Source organism: Orbicella franksi, chromosome 6, assembly GCF_964199315.1.
Source record: "Orbicella franksi chromosome 6, jaOrbFran1.1, whole genome shotgun sequence".
NCBI classification, from domain to species: Eukaryota; Metazoa; Cnidaria; class Anthozoa; order Scleractinia; family Merulinidae; genus Orbicella; species Orbicella franksi.
The window spans coordinates 19,330,032-19,345,794 of record NC_138150.1 but is presented as its reverse complement, the minus strand read 5'-3'; the positions used below and the strand labels follow the sequence as shown (position 1 = coordinate 19,345,794).

Below are 15,763 nucleotides of genomic sequence, written 5' to 3'. Positions count from 1 at the left end.
TTGAACACGAACACACTTGCCACGCGTAATGACACTTTACCGTCGACAAAAATATAAAAGGTACAATCCCGGCATCTGTCTCTTACTGAGATCTCTGATGCTGAAAAACAGATTTGCTAAACTGCTCCAACGATAGTCTACATTACACTTGTGCACGGTTAGTGCAGAGCAGATTGCAAACGTGATTGTTAAGGCCATGAGTTTGCCAAATGATCCCCAGGTTAACTTGTCCAGGAAGCTGGAGTGCCTTTCCTCACTTTCAGCCTCCCTGATTCTGCAGTTGTTGCCTGAAATACAATGAAATCAGGGTCTTAGTGTAGAGCGGTTTTACCCAGATTGGTTTGCTTCACTAAGTTACATGATTGGCTAAAAAGACTCACGCCATTTTTTCATCCAATCAAGTAAAACCAAACCCAGTCGGAACTCGCTTGCACACGTTTTCCCGCGCTTAGCACCAACCACATGTCTGGCATGCATTTAATTCGGGTTTTGATTGGTTCATTAGATTGTCTGTGTCCTTTGTGATTGGCGGGGTTGATTACTTTGGTTCTGATTTTACAACACTCGATAGAAAACCGTTCTATAGATTATATCTGAAGCTTATCGCCTGATAAGCTTCTGATTATATATCATTTCGATAACAGAACTTCGGCTAACTCGGTGCAAAAGGGTTTTAGTAGATTGATTTTCAAGAGGGCTTATTGTCGGGGTTAACGGAGGGGAGGGTCTGGATGGGAAGTGTTAGTGTCAGACTTTGTCAGTAAACCCCAGCTAGATCCCTATTGGGAAGTAGCCGGGCTTATTGTTGGAAGGAATTTTGCGTTTCAAAAAATGTATGGTTTACATTTGGAAGGGATGACTGCGACTGAAAATTTTTAAGTGCACTGATACCATAATACTACATAGACACTTCTCATACGGTGGATGCCAATTATAAAATAATGCTTTTGTAAGTATTAAAATCAACCTTACTAACCTCGTGCTTAAGTTGATTATTCAACAGAATTTTACTGTCAAACGAGGTTAGAGAGGCTGGTTTAAATGCATACATGAGAATTAAAACTTGGCAGAAACTTTCGAAAACGCTCCATTATGGTAAACCCCAAACCCACAAAAGGTCGTACAGTCCTTGAAGGCACCGATTACAGAGCTCTTAGCACACTATAAAGACATAAAATGCAAAAAAGGACGCTCGGGTAATAGTGGCGTATAACTGGAAGAATTATTTTCACAAGCTTTAGCTATAAACTCATGGCGAGGGTTACTACTGAAAGGATTTTACGCCTGACGTTTGGGGGAAGACTTATTTCCGGCGGCGGCGGCTTACTATCGGAATGTAACGCCATGGGAAATACTTTTATCCCTGGTTAAAACTTTGTAGTCCAGTTTGGAGAGGGGTGGGAAAAGAGCTTCCACGTATAACCCCCTTCATTCCCACTTCAGCTGCCATGTAAATTCAGTTTGCCCTGATTGTACTTGTCAGTCGAGTCAACGTAACTTGACGTATATTTAACAACGTATTCAATAAAATGGTCTTTGACCCATAGAGCTGTGAAACTCAACCAGTAATCAACAGATTATGTTAGAAAAAAATGTTTCATTGTTCAGGGGTTTGCAAAGAGTAAAAGAAAGGAAAGTGACGAAAGGAAATGGACACATGAAAAGTGAATCAATACACCGGCAATTATAGTGGCATGCGGCCAACTACTGAAACGACAGGTATGTTGTGTTTATTCACTGATTTTAAGCACAAACAGGTGCGAAAATTAAACATGGACCCAAAATGAAATGGTCTTTTGACCACTGTAGTGCTCCAGCCATCTCAAATGAAGTTTAATTTATATATGCGATAAAGTATTTCCAATTTGAAGTACAAAGCAAGGGCAGGGAATTACGTTGGGATCTCCCAGGGAACAAGAAATGTTAACCACAAAGCACTTACTCGTGGGAGGACTGGGAACTTTACTAGTTCTGGGCTGCACTTTGTAGTTCAATCGTTCTGTGTACTTTGCCAAGGTTTCCAGCTTCTCGCAGGCATTGTTTAGTTTAGCATGGTCCGTTGCTCTTGTAAGTTCGTAAATCAGAACCTGTGGTCGAGCTTTGATGATTTCCACTAATCCGACTTGCACAAAATAGGCCAGAATGTTATTATACTCGCTGAGCTTTTCAGTGTGTCTAAACCGACGATGATAAACAAACAAATCGATGCGAAGGACACTCTTATTGGCGAACACAACATGCGTATACAAGCTTTCTTCCTCACCGGCTGTTGTGGTTCCCAGGGTACTGTTCAGTTTCTCCGCGAGTAACTTGATGAGTTCTTCAAGGTAATCTCCGTGAAGAATTTCATTTATTTTCGTTGTAACCTCGTCACTGGACACCGAATCCACGTTCAGCAATATCTTCTGTTTCTTGTCCACTGCACAAACAATCGACAAACATTCGTCATGGAGCGCGTTTATGTAGAGTTTCGATGCTTGTTCTTCAAGCTTGTGGCAGACTTTCCGCTCCAGAGAATAGAGTTCATGAATCACATTTACGTTGCCTTGACGTTCGTTTTCGCCTAATGCACCGCTGAATGATATTCCCATCTTGTACTTATACCAGTAAGTATTATTTTCTACGAGTTTCTCCTGCGGAAAGTTAGGTTACGTTCGACAGGAATGCGGATCATTTTTTTAAAATTTATTCAGAAACGTTAAGGACCTCATTAAAGAACTGACAACGTAAGCAATAAGCTTAGTTCAGCCTGCATTGACTTACGTATGTTTATAATTTCGAGATGACAAAAGGCAAAGGATGGGTCAAAGTACTTTGAAGTGAGAGAAGTACATCGTAAAAAGGAATTCCTTTGTCATATCTTTTCAGGTTAATTTTTAAGTTTTATCACTTACTAAGAAATTGAGAGAGTATAACCAACCCAAGCAGGGTGGAAAACCACAGGAAGAACGTTCTTTGCTCACGAAACGCAACGGACTTGAGTGCATCTGATATTGTAGACAGGACTGTGCGCCGTGTTGATGAATATTGACCACTGCGCATTATATGGATGTGGTTCTGACTGGTGAAACTGATCATAGTTAATAGAGAGGACTGGTTATGGAGCCCGGCAATTATCAAAGGACCACACAAAGATGTCAAGATTTATGTTGGAAGGTCCACGACCGTGCACAATCTTTTGTTTTGCGCTCATACACTATGCATGAATTACGTAAACAAAACGTTTCTTTTGGTAAGTTCCCCAGTACGGAGTAAACAACTATTGTGTTTTGTGCACGGTCAAGGCCAAACACCGAACAAAAACATACAACAAAGAACTTTGTCGGATTTCATAGCCATTCCCCTCTGTTAATGAACTGATGGACTACAATCCAGATCGAGTACACCGTTCAGGGCCCGGTTGTTCCAAAGCCGATTAACGCTAATCCAAGATTACACCCGCTTTCAGTGTTACGTGCATAGCAACTATCTTTCGACATGCCATCTTTCGACATGCTATGTAACCTGGCTTACGTCAAAATGTAAACACAACGGACTTCTTTATGGTCAAACTCAACTTTTAGTCATGAAAGATGGATTTATTTGACATCAAACTAAGCTTAGCAGATCAAGAAGTCATTCTGTGAGAGATGAATCGACTGTTTTGAATGTTTAAATCTTTCGAATATTAACTGAGCAGTAGCGGCCCAATTCTACCGGAAGTCACTATTGAGAGCCGATCGACTACACTAAAATCATTTGAATTACCCCGTAAATCGGAGGTCCACAATATTTTTCATTCATTTGAGGTCAGTAATTATCATATACTTGTCATTTGTTCCCCTAATAACCGGAAAAATTGCCAGTTTCACAGGTAAACGGTCTTTCAGCCGTTTACATAGCATGTCGAAAGATGGAATGTCGAGAGATGATCGAAAGATGTCGCATATGCACGTAACACTGAAACCGGGTGTAAAAGTTAACCAAGGAGTTTACTTCTCTAAACCCAGAACGTTGTTCAACGCTGGTATTCTGCAAAACTGAAGATTAGAGGAAGTCAATCCTGAAAAAAAGCGGCCGAAAAAACTTTCACTTAAAACTGAAAAGAGAAAACAAAGTTTACCCTAATCCTGAACTAATTCTTAATTATTGGATATGGAAAACCAGGCTATGGCAGATTATTATTGGACGAGGGTGAACATGTTAAAGGGGCTCAGTCACGGTTTGCGCATATTGAGTAGTTTAGCCTCAATTTTTCAAATTCGTCGTTTGTAATCCATGTTAATCTTCTCCATCCTCAGCCATCCTTGTTCCTTTATGGTTTATCATTATCTCTTTGGTCTTTTTCTATCTTATTAAACTGTTATTTTCAGGTTTCCTACCATTTAAAGGTAATTTTGTATGTGGCCAAAATAACTCAAAATACCGTGACTGAACTCCTTTAAGCTCCGATACTCGTCAAACTCAACTAGAAAAAAAAAACTCAACCTGACAATTGTAACAGTACACCTTTTTAATAAAATCTTATGCTTTGTCAGTTAACAAACATTAAGAAGCAGTGATTAATCGGTTTTTATTTTTTGTTACAACAGAATCACAGATATATACGATAAAACCGGCTGTAAAGAGAGGTCTCGGTGAAGATAACGATATTGCAGTGAACGTCTGAAAACGATAACCATAAATTAAAAAGCATTTTGCTGAAAATTGATCACAAGATTTCCCTTCCGTTTTTGAAAGTGTTACCCAAGGACAAACCTTGTGCAGTAGCTATGCACTCGCCTAACAGAAAAGTGAGTAATCGAGTCACAATCTGAATAACGAATTAAGACTTTTTATTCATTGACTTTATTGATATATTAAAAATTATCGCCGGGTTTGCCTTCTCATCCTTTTTCCTGACAAAAAAAAAAAGATATGAAATGTTACCCTATATCGATGCTCGTGATAAATGTGAAAGAAGAACATTCATTTCCAAAAGTAACACTGTCAGTTGATAACAAGAATAAATTTGATGTTTTTTGGAATTTATAGGTTTTTGACTGCATTCAGAAGGAAACATCAAGCTATTATCCTGAGTACCAAGCATGTTTTCCATGTATGGAAAATTCACTGGTTACGGTCAAGCAAACTTTAAAGTCGTATGTTTGAAACCCGGGAAACCGCTAAAACAAGTTACACTCACTGATTTCCGTGTACGTGTGTTTGACTTTTGTTTTTCATTTGTCGATCCTTCCTTAGCTAGAAGTAATATATTCAGATATGGCTTTGAAGTACAAATGTTTTAAAACGGTCACGTACAAGACGGTTATTAACTAGTTATTAATTAATTATTAATTAGTTAATTAGGGTGGTCTGTACTTAGGTTCAAGAGTTCATTCAACTGGGTGTTGGAGTGACTCCACTTCTAACTGGCTGCATAGAAAAAGTTTCTAGTCAACTCATTATATTTTTGTTAAAACAGAGATTCCTTGATTGGAAAGTAACTTGTTAACAATTATATACCGCGCTAGACAAACACAAATTTCAGCGAGAGGGATTTCCTTGGATGACTTCACTCTTTAATTAAAGCTGTAATGCACCATCAGATAATGGTGTAGTCAGTACCAATCTACGTTCGTTCTCAGATGTACTTTTGTCAGATATAAATTTTCAAACGATTGTTTTATACCTGGCTTCCCCGCGCTGAGGGAATTGCAAAACACTACGGTGAAGTTTTTGAAAAACAGTGTAAACAACCACTGTTCATCCTCAGCAAAAATAAAACAAAAGAAAGAAAAAGGAAAAAAAACACCTCTCTGAAACGGATTTGGACCGGTGACCGCGTGACGGTAATACTGCATCTTAACAACAGTAGCGTGACACGAAACATGATGTAATCATTTAGACCTCAGTTAACCATTGCGCATCAGTAGAGACTCTTGCCAAAATTAAATTGCTCATTGCTCAGCTATAAACAAATCAATCCAAAAACAAAAAAGACGGTTTTAAAGTCAATGATGTAGGGATTCAAGCTAGAAAAAGAGAATTTGTTAAATTACAAAGTTTGTATGGGAACGCTTTATCGGTATGTTCATTGGGAATTACTCAGCTATAGAAAAACTATATCCAAAATCAATTGACGAAAATTGTAATTTCCTTGCTCAGATATTTGAGTTTTGCTCGTACAATATCGGCTGAAGCCTGGTCTTTAAATGGCAGAACAACGCGACCAGGATCTGTTAACAGCTGGTAACTCGGGAACCGGTTGATCACAAGCTTTGACTGCACTAAAGCGCGAGATGGTGGAATTGGTAAACCTGTGTGGGTATTCAGTCGAGAAAACAACATTTTGAGCCGCTCACATTCCTCGGAAAAGTAGTACCAGTTGGAAGAGAGATGGAAGGCGGAAGGCACGATCAAGCAAAGTTTGTAATTGTAGCGATCAACAACATGGCTCTTGTAATGCAGCAGAAGGCCAGTGTTGGTAGGTTCTTCTTTGTTTTATATTTAATAATAATTTATTTCTTTGCGATCATCGTGATAATTGACTGACTGACTGACTGACTGACTGACTGACTGACTGACTGGCCGGCTGACTGCCTTACTGACTGACTGACTGACTCACTGACTGACTGGCTGGCTGACTGATTGACTGACTGACTGGCTGACTGACTGACTGACTAACTGACTGACTGACTGACTGACTGACTGTCCTACTGACTGACTGACTAACTGACTGTCTTACTGACTGACTGTCTTACTGACTGACTGACTGACTGACCGACTAACTTGTAACTACCTTTTTGCAGAGTAAACTATACCTTTAAGATGTTGTCCTGAATTCCAGGCATCCAGCAACTTTGACGATGCTTTTCGTTTTCTCCCTGAGTTACGTGATAGAAAAAATATAGAGATATTTAATAGTACAGTAGGCAAATGCTACAGAACATTGTTCAATTCCCAAGCTACATTAATACATATACCAGCAGTGTATCATCCAGCTACTGCCGATATAGCATGCAGCGAACACTGGAAATAAGAATGTAATTGTGCACTTGGTGAGATCAGAATATCAGAAGTTAAGAACAACTGAAATTTTCAAACACCTAGCCCTAAAATTGGTCGCGCTCACTTCCGAGAGTTGATTAATTAGGGAGTTTGTACAATACCATGTATTAAGTGATTGAAGACCCATAACCAACGAGAATACCTTGGCCATCATTCGTTTGGGCGGCGGGCTGTAAATCGCCCCCTGTGGCATCCTCAGCTGAAATTATGATTTAAAAATGCAAAACCACCAAGTCTACAGGCAAACGTGGTCTATCTGATCGTAACACAGGGAAGTTGTACAATACTATGCATACTGATTGAAGACGGAGCGAAATATTACCTTGGCCATAATCTTTTTGGGCCCCAGCCTGTACAGGGATTACAGCCTCATTCTCGGCTAAAGAACAGGTTTAAAAAGACAAAAATGCTGTCTGAGTCTCATCATTTGTTTATTGTTTTCACAGTGGCGTTTTTTCGGTTATTCAGTGTTTTTCGCTTCCCCAATTTTGCTTTTTTGCCGTCTGTTAATTAGCACCATTTTTTTTCTTTTTTGTAATCTTGTACCTTATTCGATAGTTGTCACTTGTAATTACATAATAACTAGCACTTTAATCTTATTTAATCTTCGTTTTCATTCAAAAGTTGTAGTAACTGAAGAAGGCCTTTGACCGAAACGTTTTATTAAATTTTTTAACCCTATTTTAAGGTCAGAGGTTGTCCGTCCTCGATTTTCCTTTAACTTTATAGATATACATGGCAATACATGATTATGCTCGGCTTTACACGGCTATACATTGCTAAACATGCAAAACATGGCACTACATGCTATACATGACAATATACGTGGCTATACACGGCTATACATGGCTATACAAGGAAAATAAATAGCTGTACATGGCTATACGTGGCAATACATGGCAATACATGGTTATACACAGCTATACATGGCTGTACATGGCTATACACGACTATATATGCTTATACATGGCTATACATGGCAATACATGGCTAAACATGGCTATACGTGGCTATGTATGGCTATACCTGTGGGAAGACTGGGAACTTTAGCCCTGGTCTGTACTATGTAGTTGAGTCGTTCTGTGCACTTTGCCAAGGTTTCCAGCTTCTCGCAGGCATTGTTTAGTTTAGCATGGTCCGTTGCTCTTGTAAGTTCGTAAATCAGAACCTGTGGCCGAGCTTTGATGATTTCCACTAATCCGACTTGCACAAAATAGGCCAGAATGTTATTATACTCGCTGAGCTTTTCAGTGTGTCTAAACCGACGATGATGAACAAACAAATCGATGCGAAGGACACTCTTATTGGCGAATACAACATGCGTATACAAGCTTTCTTCCTCTCCGGCTGTTGTGGTTCCCAGGGTACTGTTCAATTTCTCCGCGAGTAACTTGATGAGTTCTTCAAGGTAATCTCCATGAAGAATTTCATTTATTTTCGTTGTAACCTCGTCACTGGACACCGAATCCACGTTCAGCAATATCTTCTGTTTCTTGTCCACTGCACAAACAATCGGCAAACATTCGTCATGTAGCGCGTTTATGTAGAGTTTAGATGCTTGTTCTTCAAGCTTGTGGCAGACTTTTCGCTCCAGAGAATAGAGTTCATGAATCACATTTACGTTGCCTTGACGTTCGTTTTCGTCCAATGCACCGCTGAATGATATTCCCATATCTTGTACTTATACCAGTAAGTATCATTATCTACGAGTTTCTCCTGCGAAAAGTTAGGTTACGTTCGACAGGAATGCGGATCATTTTTTAAAATTTATTCAGAAACGTTAAGGACCTCATTAAAGAACTGACAACGTAAGCAATAAGCTTAGTTCAGCCTGCATTGACTTACGTATGTTTATAATTTCGAGATAACAAAAGGCAAAGGATGGGTCAAAGTGCTTTGAACTGAGAGAAGTCCATCGTAGAAAGGATTCCCTCTTCATGTCTTTTGAGGTTAATTTTTTTGATTTATCACTTACTAAGAAATTGAGAGAGTATAACCAACCCAAGCAGGGTGGAAAACCACAGGAAGAACATTCTTTGCTAACGAAGTGGAACGGTCGTAAGTAAGTCACTATACGCGGAGATGGGTAGCCTGTGTCACTATTTTTAGAGAAGCCATCAGTATCCTGATTTGCTACCAAATTCACTAAAGTATCATTTAAAGAAATATACCACAATTAGAAAGGAGAGTATACATGTAGAAAGTAGGACTGAAGCGATTAAAAAATTACAGAGAATTGTTTTTTCATCATAAATTCATTACTTTATTCTCCTATCGATGTTAGATACTTCACGTCAGTCATAGAGCTCCTGTACAATGGTAAAGAGGCATTTTAATACCTCTTTACCTTTACCATTGCTCTTTAGCTTTAAAAACCTACTTAACACGGGATTTTAATTGTATCTTTTTGTCAGCGGAATTGGCGGTGATAAAATTATAACCAAGTACCTTCGGCCAAACACCAACACACCTAGAACACTTAGTTGGGGAAAGAACAACAAATCGTAATTGGTTTTGTCGTAACTACTCGTCTTTCTGTAACATCGACTGACTTTGAGTAGAACCGGGAAGGTAGTCCATCGGAGGTTACCCAGTTACAGACCAAGGTGTAGAGAGGTACTGTCCCTCGGAGGAAGGAGGGAGACTCCCATGTTGAAAGGCGGGGATGCTCATCGGCTAGCTTAGGGGTTTAAGTCACGGATTGTTGCCTCATTAAGGTTGTTCAGGACTAAACGCCACTTTTTAGCCGTAAAGGTTTATATTTGGGTTGTTCTCAAAGAAAGGATAAAAAACGCTGTCATGTCCGTTTTAAGTGGTATTTTTTAGGGGTCAAATAACGCACGAGCCACACCCAGATGGGTCTTCTTTAGGGTTTTAATTCAAATTTTCTGACCAGTACAAGCCCCGACCTTTTCACATAGGAGTCTTCCCCCGAGGCTACTGTGAGATTTTTAAAAATGTCTCGTCCACAAACTCAACAGAACGACCACGGCCAAATCTGTATGGAGCTCTGTATTTGGAGTTGAACCAGAAGGCCACAGTGTCAAACTGTGTCACGCACAAAGCCTGTCACACAATGAGTGTCACACTGTATCATCCACTCAGCGTGTCACGCTAAGGATAGACGATCTGCTGCTTTAGCTACAGAAGTAGTGGTGGACTTGTCTGCCAAACTACTGTCCTCGATTGCTTTTCCTCTAGCTTTTCGCCATACCATTACATTTCCCTTCTCAAGCACAGCAGGCAGGATGCAGATTAAATGCGGAAACAGAACAAAAGGACTAGAATTAATTGAGAAAAACAGCAATAAGATTGAAGGGCTTAATCTTGCAAATGCTATTTTTAGCTGTGTCTGGCTTATCGATCGTCTTCAATTTCAAGCTTTAAGGTAGCAATGATGATGGAATAACGTTCTTACTATCATTTTGATCGCATTTCCTTACAAATTCGCGGTATTCGATTTGTTCCAGTCACGAAGACAATTTTCGCCTTTTATTTCTGGGGCGGATCTAGAGAGGGGGGGGGAGGGGTCGGGGGGCTCGGTCGAATCCCCTAAATTTAAAAAAAATGAGACATTACAGCACGCTGACTTGGCCTCAGAATGCCGCAAATCCCCTTTCCCAGTACTTTAATTTTATGTTTCCGGGGGAAGATGCCCCCGGACGCCCCCTACAGGCGACCCCCCTCGGCGGCCCGTATCTCGAGCCTCCACTCTAAAATCCTGTATCCGCCCCAGTAGTTGTGGAAAACAACCCAAAGAAGGTCTCTGTGTTGGACCACGCACTCTAATTTTGTAGTTGTAATCCAGAAAGCATGCCCTTAGAACGCTGACACGTACCTTCGTATCACAAGAGGCCATTAACGTCTCGTCATAGTTCCAACAAACGTCGAGAACTGGTGCCGAGTGACCAAGAAACTTTGTTACATTTGTCACATCTGGACTGTCACATGTCAAACTGTGCACAGCCATGTCTTCACTGCCGCTTACTATATTAGGAGAGAAAAAACACGAAACAACGCTCAAGACGGTCTATAGACTTAACGAAAATAGGATGGCAGCAATTTTCTCAAGATCTTTCTTACGCGCTTTATTCACGCCAGTTTTCTTTTTTAATGTTCCCTTCCCTTTGAGCTTCTTTTTTAAAAGAAGTCCTTTTTACCACCAAAGGGCCTGAATCGCTTAATACAACTTAAAAAAGCAGTATTAAGCGATTTGCCCTTTCGTGATAATTGATTGGGATGAGACACTCGTCCCAAGCCCTTTTCGTCCGTGCCGCCCTTATGCCTTCGTGTTCACGAACAAGCACTATTCTGACTCTAAGAGAAAATACCAGCTGTCAGCGGTCTACGCTTTGTGTTTTTCCAGCTTTCTCTCATGTTAAGGTTGTCAAAAGTCAGTAGTGTTTCATTACAGAATAATAATATGCCTTTGGCTTCTGCATGCGTTAAACAAGAGTGGATAAAGGGTGCAAGAGTTAATCCCCGATACATGGATCTAATTTTCAAGGTAATCTCTTCCCGCTAAGTCATTTTTAGATGTGGTACCCAGTTCTCCCGCGGCTTATATCACCACGAGCGTTACGTGGATGTTTTCGTGGAGGGCGAAAATACGTGTAAATCTACTTGGGCCGTCCACGCGAGTAAAATTTGCCTCACAAGATTGGCTGTTTCTATAACCCCTGGGATTTCTGAAGCCGGAAGTGATCTAAAAGTAGGGAATAAGGCCTACCGTAGACTGCCGCTTATAAGCCCTGGGCTTTTATAACTTTGTAAGGGGTTTTAGATGGACTTATATAGACGGAGGGGCTTATATCCGAGGGTCTTAAAACTGGAATTAAAAAAACTGTTCCGAAACGAGCTATATCTGCACATGTTGATGGAAATAGGTTTTTCATTTACTGGTAATTAAGCTTCGAAACATCATAATAAAACGAATTCAAAACAAGGACAGCTAGAGGGGGGGGGGGCTTATATCCGAAGACGGGGGGAGGGAAGGGGGGGCTTATAACCGGATGTATTATTTGGTTTACAGGTATATGGGCCTATAACCGGAGGCAGTTTCCGGTATATCGGGGATTAACTCTCAGCTGTCTTAACCTTCATCCTGTCTTGGTGTTTAAAAGTAATTCTTACCAAAAGAAGTGTAACCTTGACTGGAAGAAGTCAGAGGGCAAAACGAACTTCGTATGTGACAGCTCTTGTGTTTAATGGGGAATGAACTTCTTAATTTCAGACCGCCCTTTTTATCAATGACCCTGAAACCAAGAAAAGAATCCTTCCGTTAGACAGAATGCTTAGAGGTTTATCGATCGGTTTACTCTCTAGAACACCCTGGAATTATTGTTTGTCGACTCCAGAAGCACACTTACCAAATAGTCATATCAAATAAGCAAATTTCTATTTTTATAATCCAAAATCTAATGCTTTCTAATTGATCACACTGTTTGCCGGGTTCTCGTTGTTTATAAGAGATCATTTTTAGCCCACATTATTTCAAAGTGAACTCGGCGACGCCTTTATCATCGAGTGTCCTTCAAGCTGTCGAAGTAGTTTGCCAAATTTTAGACCAAACCAGGACTGAACCACGAATTGTGTATTGCCATTGTTAAAATTTGGCCTAATTTGTCTTTTCTGCTTTGAATTGAAAGTAAGTAGACTATTAAGGCAAGGCGAAATGCAAACAAATCCTGATCCAAGAAAGATGTAAATAATCTTTCCAAGGAATGTAATTCATTCTGGTGTAAGCCGCCTTTGAGCTCTTGGGACAAATACGTATTCAAATATGTTTAAATAAAAAAGTATTCATACTGACCGGTAAAGACAAAGAAGGTTGATGGCGACATTTACAAGTAGTACCGGGTCCTCGCATATTTCAAGGCTCATCCAGCTTCGATATGAGATGGATGTCACAGGACTACTGTATGCTATAACCATACTACGGAAAATACACTCTGGTTAACGCATATGAAAGAATGTGACAGTAGAAATCCACACACAATCGACCTACACTCTTCTAATCAAAAGTTTTCAAAACAATGCAGGATTTCCCATCTGGTCCACTATTGTCCATTAGGTGCTAATTAGCTGATAGAATGAATGATGGACTGTCTTACTGACTGGCAGACTTTGATTAACTGACTTTGTGACTTTGTGACTGACTGACTGATTGACTGACGGCCTGACTGACTGACTGACTGACTGACAGATTGACTGATCGACTGACTGACTGACTGACTGACTGACAGACCAAGACTCTGAATAACTCACTTTATGACTGACTGACTGACTGACTGACTGACTGACTGACTTTGGGACTTACTGACTGACTAACTGAGTGACTCAGACTGACTAACTCACTCTGTGGCTGACTGACTGACTGACTGACTGACTGACAGATTGACTGATTGACTGACTGACTGACTGACTGACTCAGACTCTGAATAGCTCACTCTATGACTGACTGACTTTTCGACTCACTGACTGACTGAACTGAGTGACTCAGACTCAGACTCTGACTAACTCACTCTGTGGCTGACTGACTGACTGACTGACTGAGATTGACTGATTGACTGACTGACTGACTGATCGACTGACTTTGTGACTGACTGACTCAGACTCTGAATAACTCACTCTATGACCGACTAACTGACTGACTTTACGACTTACTGACTGACTCAGACTCAGACTCTGACTAACCCACTCAGTGGCTGACTGACTGACTGATTGACAGGCTGACAGACTGACAAACTGACCGACCAACCGACAGACTGACCGACTGACTGACCGACTGACTGACCGACTGACTGACCGACTGACTGACCGACTTACTGACTGAATGATTTACAGACCGACTGACTGACTGACATGACTGACTGACTTCCAGTCATCGTCTACACCACACGCAGTAAGTTACATGCAGAGCAACCAGCCAGCATCTTTCCATTCAGCGCATTTCCTGATTGAGTATTGCAAGCGTGGAGTACGATGTTTTTCAACCAAACAAAAGTTCAATTCTTTAAAACAGCAACAACAACAACAACAACAACAACAACAAAACTATTGCAGTGACACGTCCTCTCACTAAAGGACTAGTTTTCGATGACCGTATATCGGTTAAAGTGACTATGGGAAAGTTCGTCCTTACGTTCAACCTTATTAAGATAGCGAAACAAAATTTGTTCTCCATGTTCTCACCATTTGGCGTCGTTAAGTCTTCCAGATTCCACGTGGAAACAATAGGAGTATATAAAGCCCTTAAATTAAAATAATGTTATCCGAATTAGATGCAAAAACAACTTTAAACACCATGTCCCCACCGCTGAGCGGCGTGTACATGCTCAGCATACATTAATTACCTAGAAGATTGTGTGCTACGAATAAATTATTCATCCATATTTAGAAAACACCCTGTAAGAAAGCGCTGAAAGCTCAGCTATACTTCCGTTGAAATATCAGACTATGAGCTCGAGATTGTTGCGAAGGTATGGCAATCCTTGCCATGCCTTGCGGTACAAGTCTGTTTACTTAACATACCTGTTAAACTCCGGTACAGTAGCCAAACGTCAGTAGCATGTGTGAGATAAAGGAGCACTCTTATGAGCATGACCGCGAAGAGTCAAAACCCAAAAGACATATTTTCGTCAAAAAGGTCTAGCGGACTTTAACAAATTCTGTCCTCTTGTCTTGAAAAAACCGCTTAAAAGTACAATTAAAATTAAAGTTGTTGTCCCTTCGATAATTAGGAGTATATCGTGTACAAGTGAGGGTACTTAGTTGTGATTTTATTTATTTATTTATTTATTTATTTATTTATTTATTTATTTATTTATTTTTAATATTGATTCTGAAAACCTTTTTCAGGGACGCTCAATGGAGTGTCTGTATGTGTGTATTTTTGCACTGCGAGCAAAACCCAACAACTCCATTAGAGCGAACAACAAGTGCAGGTTTCACTACCATATCGTTACAGTCAAACTGATATTTTTTTATTTGTATTTTTCAAACTACCACTAGTAAAGTTATTGGTATGTTACCTTTTCATCTCCCACCCAGACGAGAGCACCCGAAGAGCTAAACTCCATGGATTTAACACCAGCCGACATTTTAGCACTGCCACCCTAGAAATACATTACATAGAGGAACGTATGTTAGAATTTTGAAGATAAACAAACAGTTTTAGGAGGAGGCACTAGGAGAGACTTGTGTCATTATTTTAACGACTGAAATGATATCAAAATGATATCAACCAAGAGAGGACAGTCAGGTCAAGTTAACTAACGATATGATACCGTCAAATGGAAATCTTCTAGCATAAACTCAGCCATCTAACACTATATAGAAATGTATGGATATTGTAAGGACCGGGCTAGGTTTGACAGTTACTATCTTTATTTCTGCTGGGCAACATTTTGATTGCTATCTTTAAGCCTAGTCTAAACCCTCCACCTACTTTAAAAACTTCGGAAGTACACAAATTAAAGACACTGAAGTCGCCATTCTGGTTGCCAGTCTATCTGTATGTTAAAGAATTTCTTTTCTTTTTTGCGTGACTTGTTCATTTCACTTTGCCATGGACATCACATCTCTTTTGAGTAGGCGTTTAAACTGCCTCAGGGACTCTGCTTCCCTTGTGTCACAAGCTAAAGCTATTGTTATAATAGTTTGAGCGCGGCAATGGAATATTTTAGTTTATTCTCAGAGTCCCTTAGATTATATGCGGTTTCTCGCCTCTCGA

The 15,763-nt window shown here is 40.2% G+C and overlaps 3 protein-coding genes across 4 annotated transcripts; all 3 read right to left on the bottom strand.

The window, feature by feature from the left end:
- Positions 1 to 36: 36 nt before the first annotated feature.
- LOC145489425 (uncharacterized) lies at positions 37 to 2,591 on the bottom strand. The gene is made up of 2 exons (XM_081468397.1): positions 1,943 to 2,591; positions 37 to 287 (listed from the first exon to the last, which is right to left on the bottom strand). The coding sequence occupies exons 1-2, from the start codon at positions 2,589 to 2,591 to the stop codon at positions 37 to 39; spliced, it is 900 nt and encodes a 299-aa protein (XP_081324523.1).
- Positions 2,592 to 4,490: 1,899 nt separating this feature from the next.
- LOC145490337 (uncharacterized) lies at positions 4,491 to 8,728 on the bottom strand. 2 transcript variants are annotated; one of them, XM_081469466.1, is made up of 4 exons: positions 8,056 to 8,728; positions 7,352 to 7,408; positions 6,783 to 6,845; positions 4,491 to 4,877 (listed from the first exon to the last, which is right to left on the bottom strand). In XM_081469466.1, exons 1-4 carry the CDS (start codon positions 8,699 to 8,701, stop codon positions 4,846 to 4,848), a joined length of 798 nt encoding a protein of 265 aa, XP_081325592.1. In that variant the 5' UTR covers positions 8,702 to 8,728; the 3' UTR covers positions 4,491 to 4,845. The 2 variants fall into 2 exon arrangements, with proteins under 2 accessions (XP_081325592.1, XP_081325591.1); XM_081469465.1 differs by lacking the exons at positions 4,491 to 4,877; positions 6,783 to 6,845 and having other exon boundaries at positions 6,962 to 7,408.
- A 1,238-nt stretch (positions 8,729 to 9,966) lies between these two features.
- On the bottom strand, positions 9,967 to 15,131 carry LOC145490499 (WD repeat-containing protein 13-like). The gene is made up of 6 exons (XM_081469605.1): positions 15,063 to 15,131; positions 14,224 to 14,282; positions 12,842 to 12,964; positions 12,163 to 12,284; positions 10,868 to 11,016; positions 9,967 to 10,095 (listed from the first exon to the last, which is right to left on the bottom strand). Exons 1-6 carry the CDS (start codon positions 15,129 to 15,131, stop codon positions 9,967 to 9,969), a joined length of 651 nt encoding a protein of 216 aa, XP_081325731.1.
- Positions 15,132 to 15,763: the final 632 nt, after the last annotated feature.

Excerpts from the sequence above, each read along its gene's own strand:
- LOC145489425 (XM_081468397.1), bottom strand. The coding sequence starts at position 2,591 with ATGGGAATATCATTCAGCGGTGCATTAGGCGAAAACGAACGTCAAGGC. Across the intron at positions 288-1,942 it reads AGTTCCCAGTCCTCCCACGA|GCAACAACTGCAGAATCAGG; the intron begins GTAAGTGCTTTG and ends ATTGTATTTCAG.
- LOC145490337 (XM_081469465.1), bottom strand. The coding sequence starts at position 8,701 with ATGGGAATATCATTCAGCGGTGCATTGGACGAAAACGAACGTCAAGGC. Across the intron at positions 7,409-8,055 it reads AGTTCCCAGTCTTCCCACAG|CCGAGAATGAGGCTGTAATC; the intron begins GTATAGCCATAC and ends CCTGTTCTTTAG.
- LOC145490499 (XM_081469605.1), bottom strand. The coding sequence starts at position 15,131 with ATGTCGGCTGGTGTTAAATCCATGGAGTTTAGCTCTTCGGGTGCTCTC. Across the intron at positions 14,283-15,062 it reads TCTGGGTGGGAGATGAAAAG|GGCTTTATATACTCCTATTG; the intron begins GTAACATACCAA and ends TTTTAATTTAAG. Across the intron at positions 12,285-12,841 it reads AACCTTCTTTGTCTTTACCG|GGTCATTGATAAAAAGGGCG; the intron begins GTCAGTATGAAT and ends TCTTGGTTTCAG.